The sequence below is a fragment of the Chrysemys picta genome, chromosome 10 (genome assembly GCF_011386835.1).
Source record: "Chrysemys picta bellii isolate R12L10 chromosome 10, ASM1138683v2, whole genome shotgun sequence".
Classification (NCBI taxonomy): Eukaryota; Metazoa; Chordata; order Testudines; family Emydidae; genus Chrysemys; species Chrysemys picta.
In genome coordinates, this window is record NC_088800.1 from 7,815,704 (window position 1) to 7,834,864 (window position 19,161).

Here is a 19,161-nt window from a genome sequence, read left to right on the forward strand (position 1 = left end):
ACTTTCTGAAGTAGTACATGATTGAAAACCTAACCTCAATACCACATGGCCATCACATACAATTTCTTACACACCCAATTCTATGTATAGTGGTTATACTGGTATGCTTTGTACACTACATGTTACTAACTTACCGCACATTTTATACAACAAAGCAATATAAGAATTTCCATGAAGAAAGCCAGCTGCTATTAAATAGAAAAACAGTTTATAGCTTTTTTTCCCCTTCCCACCTCATTATTTACGCACAGACAAATTGGTTTATTTACCTTCTCTTTGAAACACGGAGAAAAATCTGCCAAATCAGCATTACAGGCTAAAACTGTTGGTAATCCATTAAAGTCTGCTAATCGTTACAGCAGATTAAAATTCTTCTCATGGTTTATAATTTAGTATGCCAACAGAAATGAATTCAGATTTCCAGAAAGAGAGTTTAGACATACAATTAACAGATTAAGGCATATACCAGATTTAATTCCCAAGAGTTCCTGATCACTGTACAAAGATAAAGCTTTAAATATAGAAAAAAAAAGCCACCACAAAATAACCATAATACATACGGGGAAAGGAAAGGAGTTCCCGGAGCTCTGTGTGACACTGGTGCGAAATGTCTTTGATAAAGGTAAAAAGGCCCCTGAAGAAAATATCAGGCATTGCTTCATACTTGCTGATAAAATCCAAAATAAGGTTGCTAAAACATTAGGCTCTTCTGAGCTCTGCTTACTCACTACCCAGCGTCAGAAACACCTTCATCCCACACTTCTAACGCAAAGACTGCCTCCTTATGAATTGTTTATTATGGGGGAAAACACTAATATAATAAGCCAAAGACCCGTTCTTGTTGCTGAGACATAACTGTTTTTGACTTGGAGAAAATTAACGTTATTGTCCTGTGACTGACAATTTTGGGAACAAATAATATTTGAAGAAGAAATTATCACACCAACAGAAACTAACCTGAAACATACATCTCCTTTTAAAGAAGGATTTCTACCTATGGATTCAAAATATTATTATATAAACACAAACCTTCTAATCCATGCTTTGGATTTTTAACATTAAATCATCAGTAATTGCTGAATCAAAGCCTATAGTACAATAGGAGCAGGATCTGTTCAGCCTTAGGAATGATGCTCTGATTTTAAAAGCTTTGGTACCCTGAGCACATACTGCATCAATAGCTGGCAGCACATCTGTACTCATGTGCTAAAAATTAAGAACCTTGTAACACATTTTTGAATCAATAGTATGTGATAGAAATATTGACTAGTTCCACTTGTAAGGAACGCAGTTCCTTCTTTATTAATAGATACATGTCTTTCATCTTGCAAGTAAAATTAACTGTTACATTTTGTAGATTCTTGAAGATATGGTCTTGGATTTTCAAAGCTATTAAAGGGAATTAGGTGTTTAAATCTCATTGAATTCCAATGGGAGCTGTGCACCTAAGTCCCTTGGGCACCTTCAAAAATCAAAGCCTAAATATTTAGTGCTGCTCCAAATAGGAAAGAAAAAGCTGTTCCATTTACCATTTTGGGGCTCCATGTTGCACTCTCTGCTAACAGCGGATTCCTCAGTTCCCACGCACCAGTACATTCTGGGCTGTAGTTGTGTAGTTTCAATAAGCCAACTTTCTGTAGCATTTAAAATTAAATAGTGTTGTCAAAGTCAAACGAACTCTCTCCAGGTGCAGGATTGGAGAGTCACTGCCAGTTGTCACAGTCATGAAGAAACACCATCTGCCCTGCTTTAAAAAAATAAAATAATAAAAAAAAAAAAGCAGAAATCATAAATCATCCCAGCGCAGGAACTGCAAGATGTTTATTCCTCTGCACATACAAAACGTGCTTCTCTAGACATTATCTTGCAAAAGTGCATTCATTTCATGCCACTGTAAATACAATTTATTATAGAATACTTTAGCTACCCATAGTGTGAATCAACAATATAGCCTGACAATGTCTCCACACGAAAAAAGGGGGGCTAGTCTCAATTTCTCTCAGCCAAAACTACTAAAGCGACTACAGTCAGAGCAGGGATATTTTGGATAAGGATTGCAGATCCCGTTTCAGACTCTCAATGGACGAATGTAAGGCTGAGCACTGAAGTGGTGTATCCCTGTTGGAGGGAATTCTTGAAAATTCCTAAAGAAATTCCACTTCAGAACCATCTTTAGTCACAAAAGAAGTCGAAATCTAAGCAGAAATTGTGGATCCCATTAAGAGTGCACTTGAGAAACTCCGTATTATCCCCAACAAATACTGATCTGGTTACCAAAAAGGGGAAATCCTCTATGGAAGGAAAGAATACAAGGGGAAAAGAAAAGGACAAACTTTGTATCTAGACCAGTAATGCACAAGGATTTCATTGCAAAATAAACATTTTGCAGGAACATATCCAAGGAGCCATATTCGATTTCTGCGAGCTACAAAATGTTCGTTTCTTTTAACCGCCCTGCAAAATTAGCAATGACCAGGGCATTGATTGTCTCACTCTCCGAGGGAATTTTGAAGTTCTTACCTGTTTAAAGTTGAGTCTCTGAAATTTTCTCTCTTTTTAAAAGTCTTCTGTCTAACACTGCTGTTAGACAGTATGCACACAACTAGCATACTTTGTTCCTTTATTTTCTGCTTTCACTTTCAGTATGTAAATTATTTCAATAATGTAACAGAGCATCACTGAAAAGATCTGATTTTAATCCATTTTTTTCATGTCTGCTGCGTGCCATCAAAGGTATGAAAGGAGGCCCCCCAATTCAGCAAAGTACTTAAGCATGTGCTTAACATTAAGTATGTGCTTAAGTGCCATTAAAGTCAATGAGACCTAAGCAGATGCTTCAGTGCTTTACTAACTAGAGGTGGTTTGTTGAATTGGGGTTTAAGAGCAAGGGCAGTAAAAAATACACTCATCCTTCAACTGATCTACATTCAGCTTCCTCACATTCCTCCTTCATTTCACAGGACTTGAAGTCAAGTTGGCAATGCGTTACAAAATCTGTGAATGGCAAGTGATTTGTTTCTATGCAGATGTTTGAGTCTGGTCCTATTTTACATCCATACAGACAAATGCAATTTCTAGTGATCCCCACTTTGTGGAGCTCGTCTGACAACAAGGACCAAATGCCCATTCCAGCTACTGCTCGCCCTAAGGCTATGTGGATCATTGACATGTTCGATTTTAAAGGTCATACTGAATGGCATTTTTTGATGCTTTCAAAGCTAGGAAATGCATTTTGGGGTGCTCCTTGGTTGCCAGTAAATTCTGTTACAGCTTGTGGGAGTACCTGCTCGAGCCAATAACAATGTGATTGACCTGCTTTGGAATTAGACAAGGTAAATTCTACTAGCCAGTCGGTGTTTGCTGACTATGCACATGTCTGATTTGACAAGTTCACCATTTTACGAATCCGATTGCAGTGATCATTTAATTCTAATGGTCTATATTGCGGCTGACCCAGGATTATACTCCTTGTAAGCCTGTAGACAGAGAACGGGGCCAGAGTCACTAGATGGGTTATGTCTTGTGTGTACTGAGGTGGGTGAAAAGAGCAGTAACCCAACTGCAAGTGCCCTGCAGAGTGTTTCTCTGTGGTAGAATTGCACTCTCTGCTGATGCATGTATACTGCAGCCAGTCCCTGCACCTCTGGCCCTTTTCCCAATGCAAGGGGTATCATTGGAGCAGATAAGAGGCACGGCCGAGCTCTGCTATGCTATGCCATGCCAGTCCTCCACCACCTCCCTAGGTAACCCATTCCAGTGATTCACCACCCTCCAAGTAAAATAGTGTTTCCTAATATCCAACCTAGACCTCCCCCATTGCAACTTGAGACCATTGCTTCTTGTTCTGGCATCTGCCACCACTGAGAACAGCCGAGCTCTATCCTCTTTGGAACCCCCGTTCAGGTAGTTGAAGGCTGCTATCAAATCCCCCTCACTCTTCTCTTCTACAGACTAAATAATCCCAGTCCCTCAGCCTCTCCTCGTAAATCCAGTGCCCCCAGCCCCCTAATAATTTCCGTTGCCCTCCACTGGACTCTCTCCAATTTCTCCACATCCTTTCTGTAGTGGGGGGACCAAAACTGGATGCAATAGTCCAGATATGGCCTCACCAGTGCTGAAAAGAGGGGAATAATCACTTCCTTCGGTCTGCTGGCAATGCTCCTACTAATACAGCCCAATATGCTGTTGGCCTTCTTGGCAACAAGGGTACACTGCTGACTCATATCTCATCCACTGTAATCCCCAGGTCCTTTTCTGCAGAACTCCTGTTTAGCCCAAGGGCAGGCAAACTTTTTGGCCTGAGGGCCACACTGGGTTTCTGAAATTGTGTGGCGGGCCGGTTAGGAGAGGCTGTGCCACCCCAAACAGCCAAGCGTGGCCCGGCCCCCGCCCCTTACCCAACCCCCCGCCCCGCTTCTTGCCCCCTTATGGCCCCCCTGGGACTTCTGCCCCATCCAATCCCCCCTGTTCCCTGTCCTCTGACAGCTCCCCCGGAACCCCTGCCCCATCCACCTCACCCTGTCCTTTAACTGCTCCCCACCATACCATCCAATCCCTCCTCTCATTCCTAACTGCCCCCCCTGGGACTCCTGCTACATCCAACCACCCCTTCTTCCTGACTGCCCCCTGCCCCTCCATCCAACTGCCCCCTTCCTGACTGCCCCTCCCAGGACTCCTGTCCCCATTCAATCCCCCGGTTCCCCGCCCTCTGACCGCCCAGACCCCTGTTCACACTCCCACCCCCGACTACCACCCCGAACTCCCCTGTCCTCTATCCAACTCCCCCTGCTCCCTGCCTGCTCACCGCACTGCCTGGAGCACCGGTGGCTGGCAGTGCTCCAGCCGCACCGCCCAGAGCACCAGGACAGGCAGCCGTGCCGCCCGGCTGGAGCCAGCCACGTCACCGCGCAGCACAGAGCACCAGGTCAGGCCACATCTCTGCACACCGCCCAGAGCATTGCGCCGGTGGCCCAGTGAGCTGAGGCTACGGGGGAGGGGGAACAGCAGGGGAGGGGCCATGGGCTAGACTCCTGGGCCAGGAACTTAGGGGCCAGGCAGAAGGGTCCCGCGGGCCGGATGTGGCCCGCAGGCTGTAGTTTGCCCACCTCTGGTTTAGCCAGTCGGTCCCCAGCCTGTAGCAGTGCATGGGATTTTTCTTTCCTAAGTGCAGGACTCTGCACTTATCCTTGTTGAACCTCATCAGATTTCTTTTGGCCCAATCCTCCAGTTTGTCTACGTCACTCTGGACCCTATCCCTACCCTCCAGCGTATCTACCTCTCCCCACAGCTTAGTGTCATCTGCCAACTTGCTGAGGGTGCAATCTATCCCAGCATCCAGATCATTAATAAAGATGTTGAATAAATCCGGCCCCAGGACTGACCCCTGGGGGCAGTCTGCTTGATACCGGCTGCCAACTAGACATTGATCTGTTGATCACTACCCACTGAGCCCGACAATCTAGCCAGCTTTCTATCCACCTTATAGTCCATTCATCCAATCCAATCTTTAACTTGCTGGCAAGAATACTGTGGGATAATTTTGGTCACTTCATGTGAAACCACCCAACGATGATTGGACAAACAACGTTGGGGGTTTTGTTTTGTTTTTTAAAAGAAAACTAAAATAGCAAAAATATATGCCAAATAACGGAGCATGTCATTTTAACTATTAACACAGGGGTTCTCTGCTTTCCAATGCCTGCAGTCCAAGATTTACTGTGTGTGACATTTCTACAGGGTTGAATGATGGACATTGCAGCTCAAATTCATCTTGATCATAACTCCACTGAGTTACATCAAGCATGAATGTGTCCTTCTTTTGCAAAGCAGAGACTAGTTCAATAGTTCTTTCCAGCACACATTCAGACTTATGTGGCATTTCTTTGCAGTACAATTAATGGCACACATTTGCACAACTTCAGAAATTGTGGGGAAAAGTTCTTTACTGAACAGTAATTTTTGTTTTCTGAACCTAGTGCCCATTAGATATTTGAAAATCATCCCATTCATGATTTCAGGAACTCCTAATCCATTCTACAGTCCTTCACTGTCCCCTATAGTGACACCAAAGGGGGGGGGGGGAAATATGTCTTTAAAAATCAGTTTCATTTAATCTGAGACTACAAAATGCCTTAACCATAATTATATTATTATTGCATGGTCTCAATACAAGGCAGAGCTAAGGTTGTTTGGATGCTTTACATATGCATCTCTATATCTTAACACCTTTGCATTTCTTTTACATATAACCTGAATTTCCTGGATTTGTCATGGTTGGTTTGGAGAACATCACTATAATGCTTTCTACCCTAAAGATACGTATACATACACTCAACTTTTAACTCCATTAACATAGTTATTATACATTCCAGGGCACAAACTAATTGACTATTAGACAGGCTGGTGTTACACAAGATTCTGTAGTTTCTGCGAAATTCCTCTCAGCAGGACTAAGAGCAGGGAGCAATACATTTTAATGCAGATTTAGATTCCATTCAGCATCTGCCCAGCTTCTCTTTCAAGATTCACTAGCAGACAAATGGCTCACTTTTAGAGACAGGCTAAAGGAATTACTGCCAATTTTTTAAAAATAAAATAGTATAAAATATTTTGCATTCACAGCCTTTTTCATCCAAAGATCTTAAAGCACTTCATAAAAACATTCATTAAGCCTCACAATACCCCTGTGAATGTATCAGACCCATTTTGTAGATAAGTACATTGAGGCACATAGAAGTGCAATGACTTGCTCAAGATTACTCACCAAGTCAAAAGCAGACTGGAATAGCATCTTGAGTCCTTTGCTCAAACCACTGCCTTTGAAAACAATGTTATGCCACATTCAAGGCCAGAGATGGTGTCAGGGGTATTCACAACAGGTAATATTGTGGAGCATGAAGGTGGATGAAACATCACCGGTACAAACCAACTGTGGGCTCGTGTCAGGACGTAGTCACACTCAGAAGAGGTATTAATACCTCGAATACCTACCAATGCAATGAGGAGAGAATGTGGCTCTTGGCATTTTGTTAGTGCTAAATCCCTGCTAAACAGCAATCCATCTTCGGTCTTTATAGGAAGCCAATGTATCCTGAGCTGTCTTGGATCACCAGAAGCTCTGTGCAGAAAAAAATAATCCAATTATTTCTATAGAATCATAGGACTGGAAGGGACCTCGAGAGCTCATCTAGTCCAGTGCCCTGCAACGACTTGCTGGCAGCCACTAATATCGCTCATAACATGTAATAAATGCAGACAGAGTGAAAAATAAAGTACCCCGTGCCTATTTAGATAAAGAATGACTGAAAGATAAAAAAAAAAAAAAAAACAGAAGTTGGAACCAGAAGAGAGTTTGTATTCCAGGCTAACCCTTTTTACCTGTTGCATTCTCTACTGGATTGCCACCTTTCTCCTAATGTCCCATGTGACTAAATCAATTGTCATAATACCATGACATTACACTGCATCTTTCAACTTAAGTCATTTGTGGAGGACTTTTTTAAGTGCTCTGCAAGTGACATGTCAAAATTGGGAATCTCTCTCAAGTTTTGGGATAAGTGACAATGCATTTGTACACTATATCACTGGTCATAGCAGCAGAGAGAGGGAGAGCTAGTGGTCAGAGCAAGGACTCCTGGGTTCTGTTTCCCGCGCTGACACAGGTATGCTGTTTGACCTTCAGCAAATCCCATAAATTCTGTGTGCATCGGTTTCCAAATCTGCAAAGTGGTTATATTATTTATCTCCTTCCAGACATATAGTAACATTTGATTAATTACTATTTATGAAGCACTCTGAAATTACCAACTGAGAGGTCTATATAAACGGAAAGTAATAATAAATAATAATAATAATAATAATTAAAACTCTGTACTATAAAAGTGAAGTGTTTCTGTTCTGAAGCCCCAAAGTGCTTCCTGATGGCAGTTGTCATGGTTATTGTATAAAAGGAAGGTTTTCCTTAAAGCTAATATAAGTTATTTCCCTTCTACCACCAGCTTTCAGGAAAGGACAACAGTTTCCTGCTTATGACTTATTTAACCCAAACATTTTCTTTATGGATCCCAAATTTAGGTTCTATTAAAAATGTCCCCAAATAATCCATATCTATAGAAATGTTTTCTTTTTGTGAACTTCTTCTCACCCTTTAATTTCTCCTAAGCACCAGACTGAGACAGCCTCTGAGCTTGTAATCACATATGCATGTATTTAACTTTACTTACATAAAGTAGTCTCAGTGATATCAATGTGAGCTTTTCCATGAGTAAAATTAACCATATGCTTAAATGTCTGGAAGCTTGGGGCTTTAGACTGTAAGGAAAAGGGATCTGGACTAGTTGTGTGCTATGTAATATGTTGCCTGTCTTTATTATTCTATATGAACACATACAGAATAAACAAAAGGCGAAACAGACTATTATAGTCTCCTCTTCCAGGGCAGGTGAAAAGCAAATAATGTGACCAGGATAAATGGTTAAAAATAAATTAGATCTTTAAAATTCTGATGAGAGCGGGTGAAGAAATGATTTGCCCCCCCCCCACCCCAAAAAAAATTATTTTGGCAAAAACAAACTTTTCTTCAACTTTTTTTTTAAATTAAAAAAATTAAAAGCCTAAAGTTTGTTTTTTCAACAAAAACCTGAAAGCTGTTTGGCGCCGCAAGCCTGGGAGGAGAATTAGAGCGGGAGCGGTGTGCTCGGGGGGAGGGGGAGCAGAGGTAAGCTGGGGTGGGAAGGTGTCGCATGGCTCGCCAGAGGGGATGGGGAGCTGCCGCGGGGGTGCCTCAGGGCAGGGGAGCTGCTGCAGGGCTCCCCACCCCAGCTCACCTCTGCTATGCCCCCTCCCCGAGCACGCCATCACTGCTCCACTTCTCCCGCCTCCCATGCTTGCGGCGCCAATCAGCTGTTTGGCGCCACAACCCTGGGAAGGGAGGAGAATTAGAGCGGGGGCGGTGTGCTCGGGGAGGAGGCGGAGCAGAGGTGAGCTGGGGTGGGGAGCTGCCGCAGGACTGGGGGAGATAAATTAAATAAATAAATTAATGGAGATACCCCATCTCCTAGAACTGGAAGGGACCTTGAAAGGTCATCAAGTCCAGCCCTCTGCCTTCACTAGCAGGCCCAAGTACTGATTTTTGCCCCAGATTCCTAAGTGGCCCCCTTAAGGATTGAGCTCACAACCCTGGGAGCGCAAGGTGGAAGTTTCGCCTAGGGCACGAAACTTCCTTGCACCGCCCTAACTGTAAGTCATCCCACACACCACAGTGCCAAGCGCCCAGTAGCTTCAAACCTCAGAGCTGACTATTCGGCTGCTATGTAGGTGCGACACCTCGCTCGCCACAGGCCTGGCAAAGTGGCGGAGCAGAGTGTGCCCCATTGGGCACGGTGTCCCTTGAACGAGCCTGCCCTGGCCCCGGGCTGGGGAAACACCCCTCCTCTCTATGGCAGCACAAGCTCCTTCAGGACCTTTCCCCAGCCCGTTTTCAATTCATTGTGTACCCCTCCAACTGCGGTGAGACGGCAGGTGTGGGTTGCCACCTCAGTGCCCAGCCCGGGGAGGGACAGCCAGGAACGGGGGGGCTCCGATACCATGGTGCTGAGGGCCCTATAACCCCCTGCCTGGGGATCACTAGGGAGACCCCGGCTTCCCCCTCCCCGGAGGGGCAGGTCCCGCTGCCGAGGGGAGGCGGTGCCGAGCCCTGCTGCGGGGGGAGGGGGGGGACCCTGCAAGGTCCGTCCTCGCAGCCATAAGGCTGCAAAGGGGAAGAAGCAGAAGCAGCGAAACCCTACGCAGCCCAGCGGGGTCCCCGCGAAGCCCTGGTACCTCCTGTCAGTGTCCCCCACGGGCGGGCGGGGCAGCGCGTCCTGACTCCCCGCTCTGGGACGCCGCCTCCCGCTTCTCCGGCCGGAGCAACTTTCGGGCTGTTGGTGCTCGGGGCGGGGGAGGGCTGGAGAGAAGAGAGCGAGGAAGCGGGGCTGTGCGCAGCCTGCCAGGGCCGCCAGCACTTCCTCAATCCAGAGAGCAGCGTGGAGGGGGAGGAGAAAGGGAGTGTGTGTGTGGGGAGGGTGAGGGGGGTGAGTGTGAGGGGAGGGGGGAGGAGAAAGGGTATGTGGGGGGGGGGATGAGTGTGAGGGGAGGGGGGAGGAGAAAGGGTATGTGGGGGAGATGAGTGTGAAGGGAGACGAGAAAGGGGAGTGTGTGTGGGGGTGAATGTGAGGGGAGGAGAAAGGGGAGTGTGGGGGGGTGAATGTGAGGGAAGTGGGTGCAGAGAAAGGGGTGAGTATGGGGGAGTGGGTGAGGAGAAAGGAGTCTGCGTGGGAGGTGAATGTGAGGGGAGGGTGAGTGTGAGGGGAGTGGGTGAGGAGAAGGAGTGGGTGGGGAGTGGGTGCAGAGAAAGGGGTGAGTATGGGGGGAGTGGGTGAGGAGAAAGGAGTCTGCGTGGGAGGTGAGTGTGAGGAGAGAGGGTGAGGAGAAGGGGTAGTGTGTGGGGGTGATTGTGAGGAGAGGGGGTGAGGAGAAAGGGGATTGCATGTGTGTGTGTGTGTAGGCCAGAGGAGAGCTGGAGGACGGGGAAGGGCTAGGCAAAGGGTGTGGAAACGGTGTCAGGAGGAGCCAGTGTGCACAGGCAGCTGGAGTTTAATCAGACTGGAGTGTGTTAGACAGTGGGGAAGAGGGGTAGAGATGTAAGGGGGCGATGGAGAGCAGTGGCTTTCAACCTTTCCAGACTCCTTCCAGGAGTCTGATTTGTCTTGCATACCCCAACTTTCACCTCACTTAAAAACTACTTCCTTACAAAATTAGACATAAAAATACAAAAAGTTTCACAGCTTACTATTACTGAAAAATTGCTGACGTTCTCATTTTTACCATATAATTACAAAATAAATTGATTGGAATATAAATAGTGTACTTACATTTCAGTGTATAGTAGATTGAGTAAAACACTAACGTTTTATATTGCTCTCTTTGCTAGTACTTTTTATGTAGCCTGTTATAAAACTAGGCAAATATCTAGATGAGTTGAGGTACCCCGGATGACCTCTGTGTACCCCCAGGGGTATGCATACCTCTGGTTGAGAACCACTGATGTAAAGGAGCAAGTGTGCGAGAGGGGAATGTCCATGAGGCAGTGTGTGCATGCACTATTGCCAACCCCACATGTGCAAAAAAAGCAGGAGATTGCCCCCCAATTGTGACTTAAAAAAAAAACAGACTGGTGTTTTCAGTCTGGTTTTTGAGGTTTGAACTCTCCCTACTCACCTGCAGCGTGTGCACACTAGAAAGGGGGGTGGGGAGGATTCTCCACTGCCTAGTCATTTACACGTGTGCAGTAGGGATACAAGAGGATTGGGTAGTGTTTTACACCCGCTTTGCCAATGTGGCCAACTCTCACAATTTGACTAAGGGATTGTCTACACGGTGCTTTAGTCCGCACTGGAGGGGTGTAAAGTTGAGAATGCACTTGCATGTTGCACACAAACTGGCCCGTATGTGCCCTGCTGACATGCATGAAAAGTTCTCTTGTGCGCGTAGTGCTGTCTAAAACAAGTCTACATTAACACACACTAGGAAACTTTTTGTGCACACCAGCAGGATCAGTTAGTGCACAACACGCTAGTGTGGACTAAAATTTACATCTCTCCAGTCCACACTAAAGATCAGATGCTTTTCTAAAAGATAGGGTCTAGGAATTATTTTGGGGAAGCGTTAGGGATGGTGTTATACGGGAGGGCAGACTAGATGATCACAGTGGACCCTTTTGTCTTTGGAATTGATGAATCATGTAGACAAGTTTTCTAATATTTAGTATTTTTCTGAAAACCCCACCTCCTGGAGTTATGTGATTGCATGAAAAACTCAGATTTCATTTTTTTAAAATAGATACACTTCTGTAGTCATAAAGGCAAATAAAAAACTCAGTATTTATTATTTTTATAATTCTTGTGTTTTTTATGCCAATCTCATGATTTTCTCTGGCCTCACTCATGATTTTTTAATGTTTGAGACTGGCCATCAGTATTGCCAAAAGTCATGCGGCCACTCCCAAATCATGAGATTGGCTTAAAAACATGAAAACTTTAAACAAAAATATTTTGTCATTTTGACACAAGAGTCCAAATTCAGAGATGATGTGAAAGGAGGGTTAGTGAGTGAGTGCAAGTCCAATCACATCAATTAAGGGCCTCCTCGGGAGTAACAGACACAACGAAGAGGATAGAAAAACTGCAAGTTACCCCAAATTAGACTCTCTCTACATTTACTCAGAGTGATCCCTTTGTCTATAGCTATCAGTTAATAATTATGGGACAAATTTGTAACAATATTTAGACACCTGGGCACTTACCAGCACCTAAATGCATTTGAAAATCCCACTAAGTTCCTATGTAACTTTTAAAAAATCTGCATCTATGTCAGTGGTTCTCAAACTTTTGTACTGGTGACCCCTTTCACACAACAAGCCTGAGTGAAACCCCCTCTTTTAAATTTATAAGACTTTTTTATATATTTAACACCATTATAATGCTGGAGGCAAAGCGGGGCTTGGGGTGGAGGCTGACAGCTTACAATCCCCCATGTAATAACCTCACGACCCCCTGAGGAGTCCCGACCCCCAGTTTAAGAACCCCTGACCTATATCTACTAGATAATTGGTCCATTACTGCTGTATGATTTATCCTATGCTATGAATCTGTATTGGTTATGATATATTACATAGCACATTAACCAGCTTCTAACCCATAGGTGGGCAAACTACGAGCCGCAGGCCACATCCAGCCCATGGGCTACATTCACAGGAATATACCCTGAAAGCCACATCTCCTGCAATTCAAAGGAATATAGCAGCCCTGTGCTGTTTACTGGGGACTATACTTCCTTGTATGTATTGTCAATAAACGTACTGCATATTAACACCTCTTTTTAGAATGCAGCTGGCATCTCTCGATTTTGTAACAGTTGGGTCTTTCCCTTTCTAGCTTCACGCCACTATCACGTTCCCACAGCAGATGAGCCTATGTTTTCTAGAGTTGTGTTCAGTGCTCATTTCCTCCCCCCCCCCCCCCCCATTATCATTTTGGCTTGTTTCTGGACCAGCTCTCTTCATTCCCTACATGGTGTTCTCTACATTTTCCTCTCTCCTTTGTGCTTCCTTCCACAACTTCTTTCTAGTCCTGTCTACTCATTCACACCCCGGCATCACCAAACACAGGGCTTGGAAATGTGGCCAGACACTTAGGACTTGCGTAAGTGCTTTGGGTAGCTGGAGCTTTAACAGCCAGAGTACCTAGCCTACTACCCAAGATCCACATGCAAGAGTCCCAGTGTCCAGGATCAAGTCTCCGGTGAAAAGCCAAATCACAGAACCAGCTCCCTCTACCATTGCTACCACAGTGCTATCCCTAGTCCCTGCTTGGGAGCCGGGGCCTTTATTTTTCCCTCTCATCGTGTAGCTAGTAGGTGCCTGATAAAACAAAGCCCTTCCGACCCATTCTTCCTGCTTCCCTGTTCCATATACATGTCCTGCCCTACAAGTTTAGCCTAAACTGCTTGACGTTGCCCCTTTAAGAAAAGGTAAAGCAACAATGAGGATGTAGTGAGGCCCACTCTTGCAGTAGACCTTAATCCAGTAAACCTTCCAGTAGAGAAAGTAGGTTTTGCACAAATTAAAAACTGCAGGAGGGAGACTGGGATGAAGCAAAAAAAAAAAAACACCCTGCATTGATATAAAAAAAGCAGAAGATAACATTGCAGACTTTTTGGCTGCATTCATCTGCCCCCTTCCTCCCTCCCCAATGTAGTTTCCTTTTAAACTTGCCTAACAACGCGGTCATCTGCCACCGCAGTGACTTGTAAGCCACTGCAATTTGTCTGTTACAGAAAAGTGAGTCTTTTTACTTTTCTATGGCATCTGTCACCAAAGAGCCACTACAGACATGAATGAATCAGCCCCCAACCCCCTGAAAGGTAGGGAAACAAGTCTGCCCATATGAAAAAAACAGTACAAGGGTCAACTAAACCAACCAAAGCAGGGACATTCTAATTTAATGCTCCCATTGCATCCGTGGCTGCCCTGTTGTGCCTAGGTGTGGCAAATTACTTAAGGCTAGTCTACACTAGCAGCGATTTTACACAGCTTGTGTAATCACGAGCATCCAGTGCTCGCAAACACCCACCTCGACGATAGGCGTAGCTCCCTGCGCTGGTGCACTGTCGACACTGGCACTTGGCTGCACTCAGGGGTGTGTTTTTTCACACCCCTGAGCGACAAAGTTGCAGCACTGTAAAGTGCCAGTGTAGACAAGCCCCAAGACCTCTTCTGATAAAGGCCTTATTGGTTACAGATCCTACCCACGTAAAGGGGATCTAAGGACAGAGTGAGTGATCAGACAGACAGGTGTTTGGATTAATAGACACTTCTGCTGGATGGAAAGTCCCCAGATTATTTAGGTTTTACTCAAATAAAGAGAATTTATTTATTCAGAGCAGATTTCAAAGTAATCCATAGGGGGTGTAATTAAACCACACTGTAATTTTCTTTTTAAAAGCACCGAGTTTTAATATGTAATAGTACTAAATTACCTTTTTTTTTTGTAAGTTATTCATTGGTGCTAGAGCATGATATTTTTACACCAAGGAGATCTTTATTCTGAATATTCTCACTGAGTTCAATGAGACAACCCAAGATGTCAGGTACTATTCAGTGTGAGTATAGGTATCACAATCTGGCTGTAGATTTTCAAAGTCTGTTCTGTCAAAGTTTGTTTACTTGTTTGAGTAAAGTCAGCAGGATTCCCCCCCCCCCCCCCCCCCCACTCTTTAGTGGACAAGATCGCATCTGTAACATTTATACAAACCGTACCACAAAAAGTTAAACATTTTTATTAAGAATTGAAAAGCTAATATTACAAAAAGATACCCATATTCTAAATATATACATGAGGTTTAAACACATAGTATTTCTATGTACCTTCAGCTATAAAAATACATTAGATTAACTGTACTCTAATTTATAAATATATTTTAAAAAATTAAGTAGTATTTCATATGAAAAGTATTACTGTGCAATGAAAGAATATAAATCCTCTAACGGGTCATTTTATGTTAGTGGCTAATGTTACTTGATATATAATTTAGAAAATTCAGTGTGTAAAGTCAAACCCTGATTTATACAGTAAGAGAATACATTACTAAGTCATTCGTTTAACTTGAGGGGAAAAAAGAAGTGAAAATATTATATATAAAAACCAAATGCTAAAAAAGATTGTACATTTCAGATGTTGTCATGTTTTCATTCCCCCAAGATGTTTCTCAAACAAACAAACAAATACAGACAGCTATATTAGTTATTATTGTTATTCCAGCTTCATTTTACTATTTACCTTGCCTCCAGATCATTTGCGTGTAGCTCTAGAAAACATAAGTCGGCAATAGTAAGCTGCTTGTCTGATAAGACAGTTGAGATCTCGCTAAACGTACTACAAAAATAGAAATATATTTACAGTTTTCCCATTTGGACTTTCATGGGATCTCTTCTGCATTTAGGTGGAGATGCGCATCTGTGGAAGTCCCACCGCTTACATCCATGGGAGAGCAGACCCCCACCCCTCTCCTCCTGCCAGTTGCGTACAGCTGTCAGTGGTATGTTATTTATGAGTGATCAGAGATTAAGGGGCACAAAAGCCTCATTTCTTTCAAGATTCAGTGACTAACAAGGGAAACTTCTTTCATACCTCCTCATCTATCAGCATGGTAATAATTCTTACTTATCCAGGAGGAGCATCTCTGGTGGAAGAAAGTTATTGGGTTATGCTCTAGCTTTGCGGTTTGCCCCACAATGCATTTCCACGTTAAACCCTAATTTCTGGGGTTTGTCATCTACTGCTGCTTTAGACACCTGCATAACTTCCTTTGACAACAAAGGGCCCTTAGGAGCACTCCAGTGAAGTCAACAGGCATTCGCTGCCTTAGGAGTCCTAGGTATGACACAAAGGAGTTATGCACCTCAGGCCAATTTGCTCCCATGATGCCTGAGTGGGGTATTTGCCCATTACCTGCCTTCCCTCAGCTTTGATCTTGGTTGAGGATTCTAGACAGAACATTGCTGGAGCTGGCTGTGGAATCAGAGCATCTTCCAACCACCCTCATCACAAATCGCCCTCCCCAGCTAGTGCTGCCCAATTTGGGGCCAGATTGCCAGCATGGCAGGAATTTTATACCACTGCAAACTGACAGGGACCCACCTACAGGTTGCACAATGGCTTCCTGCAGCATAGACCCTAGGTGATTTAGCCCATGAAATGGAGACAGTTGAAACTTTGCATAACAGTCCTGGCCGGGGAGCAATTTCTTGTTCACAGCGTATTTTCAGAAATCTATGTTAAATTACATTCATCTGCGGGGCGGGGGAAAACAGAGGTTTAGGGGAGTTTACCAATCCTGCTCAACATAAAGAACAGCTCCAGCTGAACAAAATGAGATTCACATGTTGGGATAAAAACGATGGCAGAGAAGCGAGACGCATGTTTTGCTGTCTCTCCAGCCTTCTGTTTCTTTTGGAAGATTTCCATTTGGGTTTCTAGCCCATGGATGTTTTCTGCAGTGTGCGTGCCCTGCTACAAGGCTGGCAGGAGCGCTGGCGTCTTTACTGTAGATGCAGTGCAAAATCCTCTTGTGAAAAGTGCCTTAGTGAAGATTTATCATACACCGTATGAACTCTTCTGAAACCAGACAGGTTAGTGAGTCAATGACTTGTTTTCAGTACGCGTAGAGTACATGCGTCACAATACAAGGGGTACAAAAGTTCCCCTCCTCCTCAAGTCTAAATATGTAGGATGAAACTGGTCCCACTGAAGTAGATGGCAAAACCCCTATTGACATCAATGGGGATATGCTATCACCATTATGGAGGATGTGTGTGTATTAGAGAGACCAAGACAACTCTTTTAGATAAAAGTGCTTTACATAACCTTCCACAAAGACATAAATAAACTGCCCCCCTCATAGGGCTCAATTCTCCTCTTCACCCCAATATAACTCCTGTGATTTCAATGCTGTTATACTGGCTTATATCAGCAGCAATGCCACTGAAGTCAATGGAGCTATGTTGGTTTATACCAGCTCAAGTCCACAGGTCTTTCAACATTCCATGCTAGTGATGCCTTGGGTCTCTCTAATATGGCATTGGGGGTGATTTTGCCTTCAAAGCCCCAGTATGATAAAAACAAAAACTTTCTGTAAAGCACTGTGTGACCAGAAGTTTGGTCACTGGTAAGAGACTGATGTAAAGCCAAGGACTAGTCCACTGAAGGCAGCATACAGCATGTGAGGGCACAGAATGAACAGCTGACAGGTCAATTAAATTCTCTCTCCAAAAGCTAATTGACGAGCATTCAAAGTCCAGTAGATTCAAAGTTTCTATAAAGTAAAAAAGTTCTCTTTGAAAAAAGAAGAAGTGCTGTTTTCTTCCTCCCACCCCTTTCCCCATGTTTTGAACTTGTCCCCCATGTCTGCGTGTCACATTCAGAGTGTCAGAGTTTTTAGGCCTCCAGCTCTCTCAGTGATTCTTCTGGGATATTTTAATAGTGACTGTTTTCACCTCAGTATATTCGGCCAGAGCGTATTCACCACTGAAAGAAAAAATAAAGCCATTTCAGTGCTTGCATTTGCCATTTTAATCATACTACATTTTCATGTATGATAGCTGCTTTCACCCAGCACGTCTTATTTAATAATATCACTACATCTTATATAAACTATGCAGGCCCAGATCATCTGTTGCTTTAAATCAACGTAGGTCCATCAAAGCCAATGGCACTCTGCTGACTTATACCAGCTGGAGAGCTGACCCATCGTGTCTCATAATTAGGGCCCCTACCAAATTCACTGTCCATTTTGGTACGTTTCACGATCATAGGATTTTAAAAATCATAAATTCCATGATTTCAGCTATTTAAATTTGAAATTGCACAGTGTTGTAATTGTAGGGGTCCTGACCCAAAAAGGAGTTGGGGGGGGGGGAGGGGTTTGCAAGGTTGTTGTGTGGGGGGGGGGGGGAGGGATTGTGGTACTGCTAGCCTTACTTCTGTGCTGCTGCTGGCGGGGCGCTGCCTTCAGAGCTGGGCAGCTGGTGAGTGGGGGTGGCTGGTTGGGAGCCCAGCTCTGAAGGCAGCGCCGCTGCTAGCAGCAGCACAGAAGGGTGGCATAGTATGGTATTGCCACCCTTCCTTCTGTGCTGCTGCTGGCGGGGCGCTGCCTTCAGAGCTAAGCTCCCGGCCACCAGCCACTGCTCTCCAGCCTCCCAGCTCTGAAGGCAGCACAGAAGTAAGGGTAGTAATACCGCGCCCCCCCCCCCCTCCCCTCCCCAAATAACCTCGCAACCCCTCAACAAACTCATTTTGGGTCAGGACCCTCAATTTGAGAAATACTAGTCTCCTCCATGAAAGCTGTATCGCATAGGGTAAAAGCATACAAAAGACCACATTTCATGGTCCATGATGCGTTTTTCATGGCTGTGAATTTGGTAGGGCCCTACTCATAATGCACTTTATAGATGAGATATGAGAGAGAGAGAGCGCGAGCGCGCTAGCTTTGATACAAGTCTAGCAATGGTTGAATGGCTAATATTGACATGAGGAATGTCCCAATTCCCAGCTTGGTGGAATTCATGAAGCATTTTGGGAGTCTGCAGAAGGGAAGGCATTGCATGCACACTATTACTACCTTCTAGACAGTAACTAAAATGACACTTGCTTTCTTCTTCCTTAGAATAAAATAAGCTTCTGTGTGGGAGCATGTACTATACGTATTATATAAATATGTGGGGTGGGGGACGGACTTGTAGTGTGTGTCCTAAGAAATAATGTTAGTGTAAAAACAACTCTAATTGGATGATAGGTGCAGTCATTATATTACATCCAGGTCGGGGGGGGAATATGCCCCTTTTCCCTTCGTTGCCCAAGGAAGAAAGCCTGGATGAGATAGGGCTACGAGGTGCACACCAATGCTCTGCTTGTTGGGGCCCTGGGTGCCTGGGACCCATGTAACGAACGTGTGCTGAGGACCTGTGGGGTGGGCTGTCATTACGTGCGGCTCATGAGACGCCTAATGGTCTCGGACACTATTCGTTGGTCCTGGGACATCTACACAGAGCACATCACCGACCACCGC

The 19,161-nt window shown here is 44.6% G+C and overlaps 2 protein-coding genes across 7 annotated transcripts in view; both read right to left on the reverse strand.

Moving 5' to 3' along the window:
- The window catches only part of LRRK1 (leucine rich repeat kinase 1), a 112,052-nt gene extending 101,975 nt beyond the window's left edge, over positions 1-10,077 (reverse strand). For 3 of the 6 annotated variants that reach the window (XM_065558101.1, XM_065558099.1, XM_065558102.1), the window contains exons 1-3: positions 9,820-10,076; positions 6,991-7,117; positions 1,530-1,747 (exon numbers count right to left, since the gene is read on the reverse strand). In XM_065558101.1, the coding sequence (XP_065414173.1) occupies positions 1,530-1,596 (67 nt within the window). In that variant the 5' untranslated portion in view covers positions 1,597-1,747; positions 6,991-7,117; positions 9,820-10,076. Of the gene's footprint in view, positions 1-1,529; positions 1,748-6,990; positions 7,118-9,819 lie in introns of all 6 variants that reach the window. The other 3 variants (XR_010590690.1, XR_010590691.1, XM_065558100.1) reach the window with 2 other exon arrangements.
- Positions 10,078-14,858: 4,781 nt separating this feature from the next.
- Positions 14,859-19,161, reverse strand: part of ALDH1A3 (aldehyde dehydrogenase 1 family member A3) — a 48,799-nt gene continuing 44,496 nt past the window's right edge. Inside the window, 1 exon segment of the mRNA XM_005294826.3 lies at positions 14,859-17,621. Coding sequence (XP_005294883.1) covers positions 17,549-17,621 — 73 coding nt within the window. The 3' untranslated portion in view covers positions 14,859-17,548.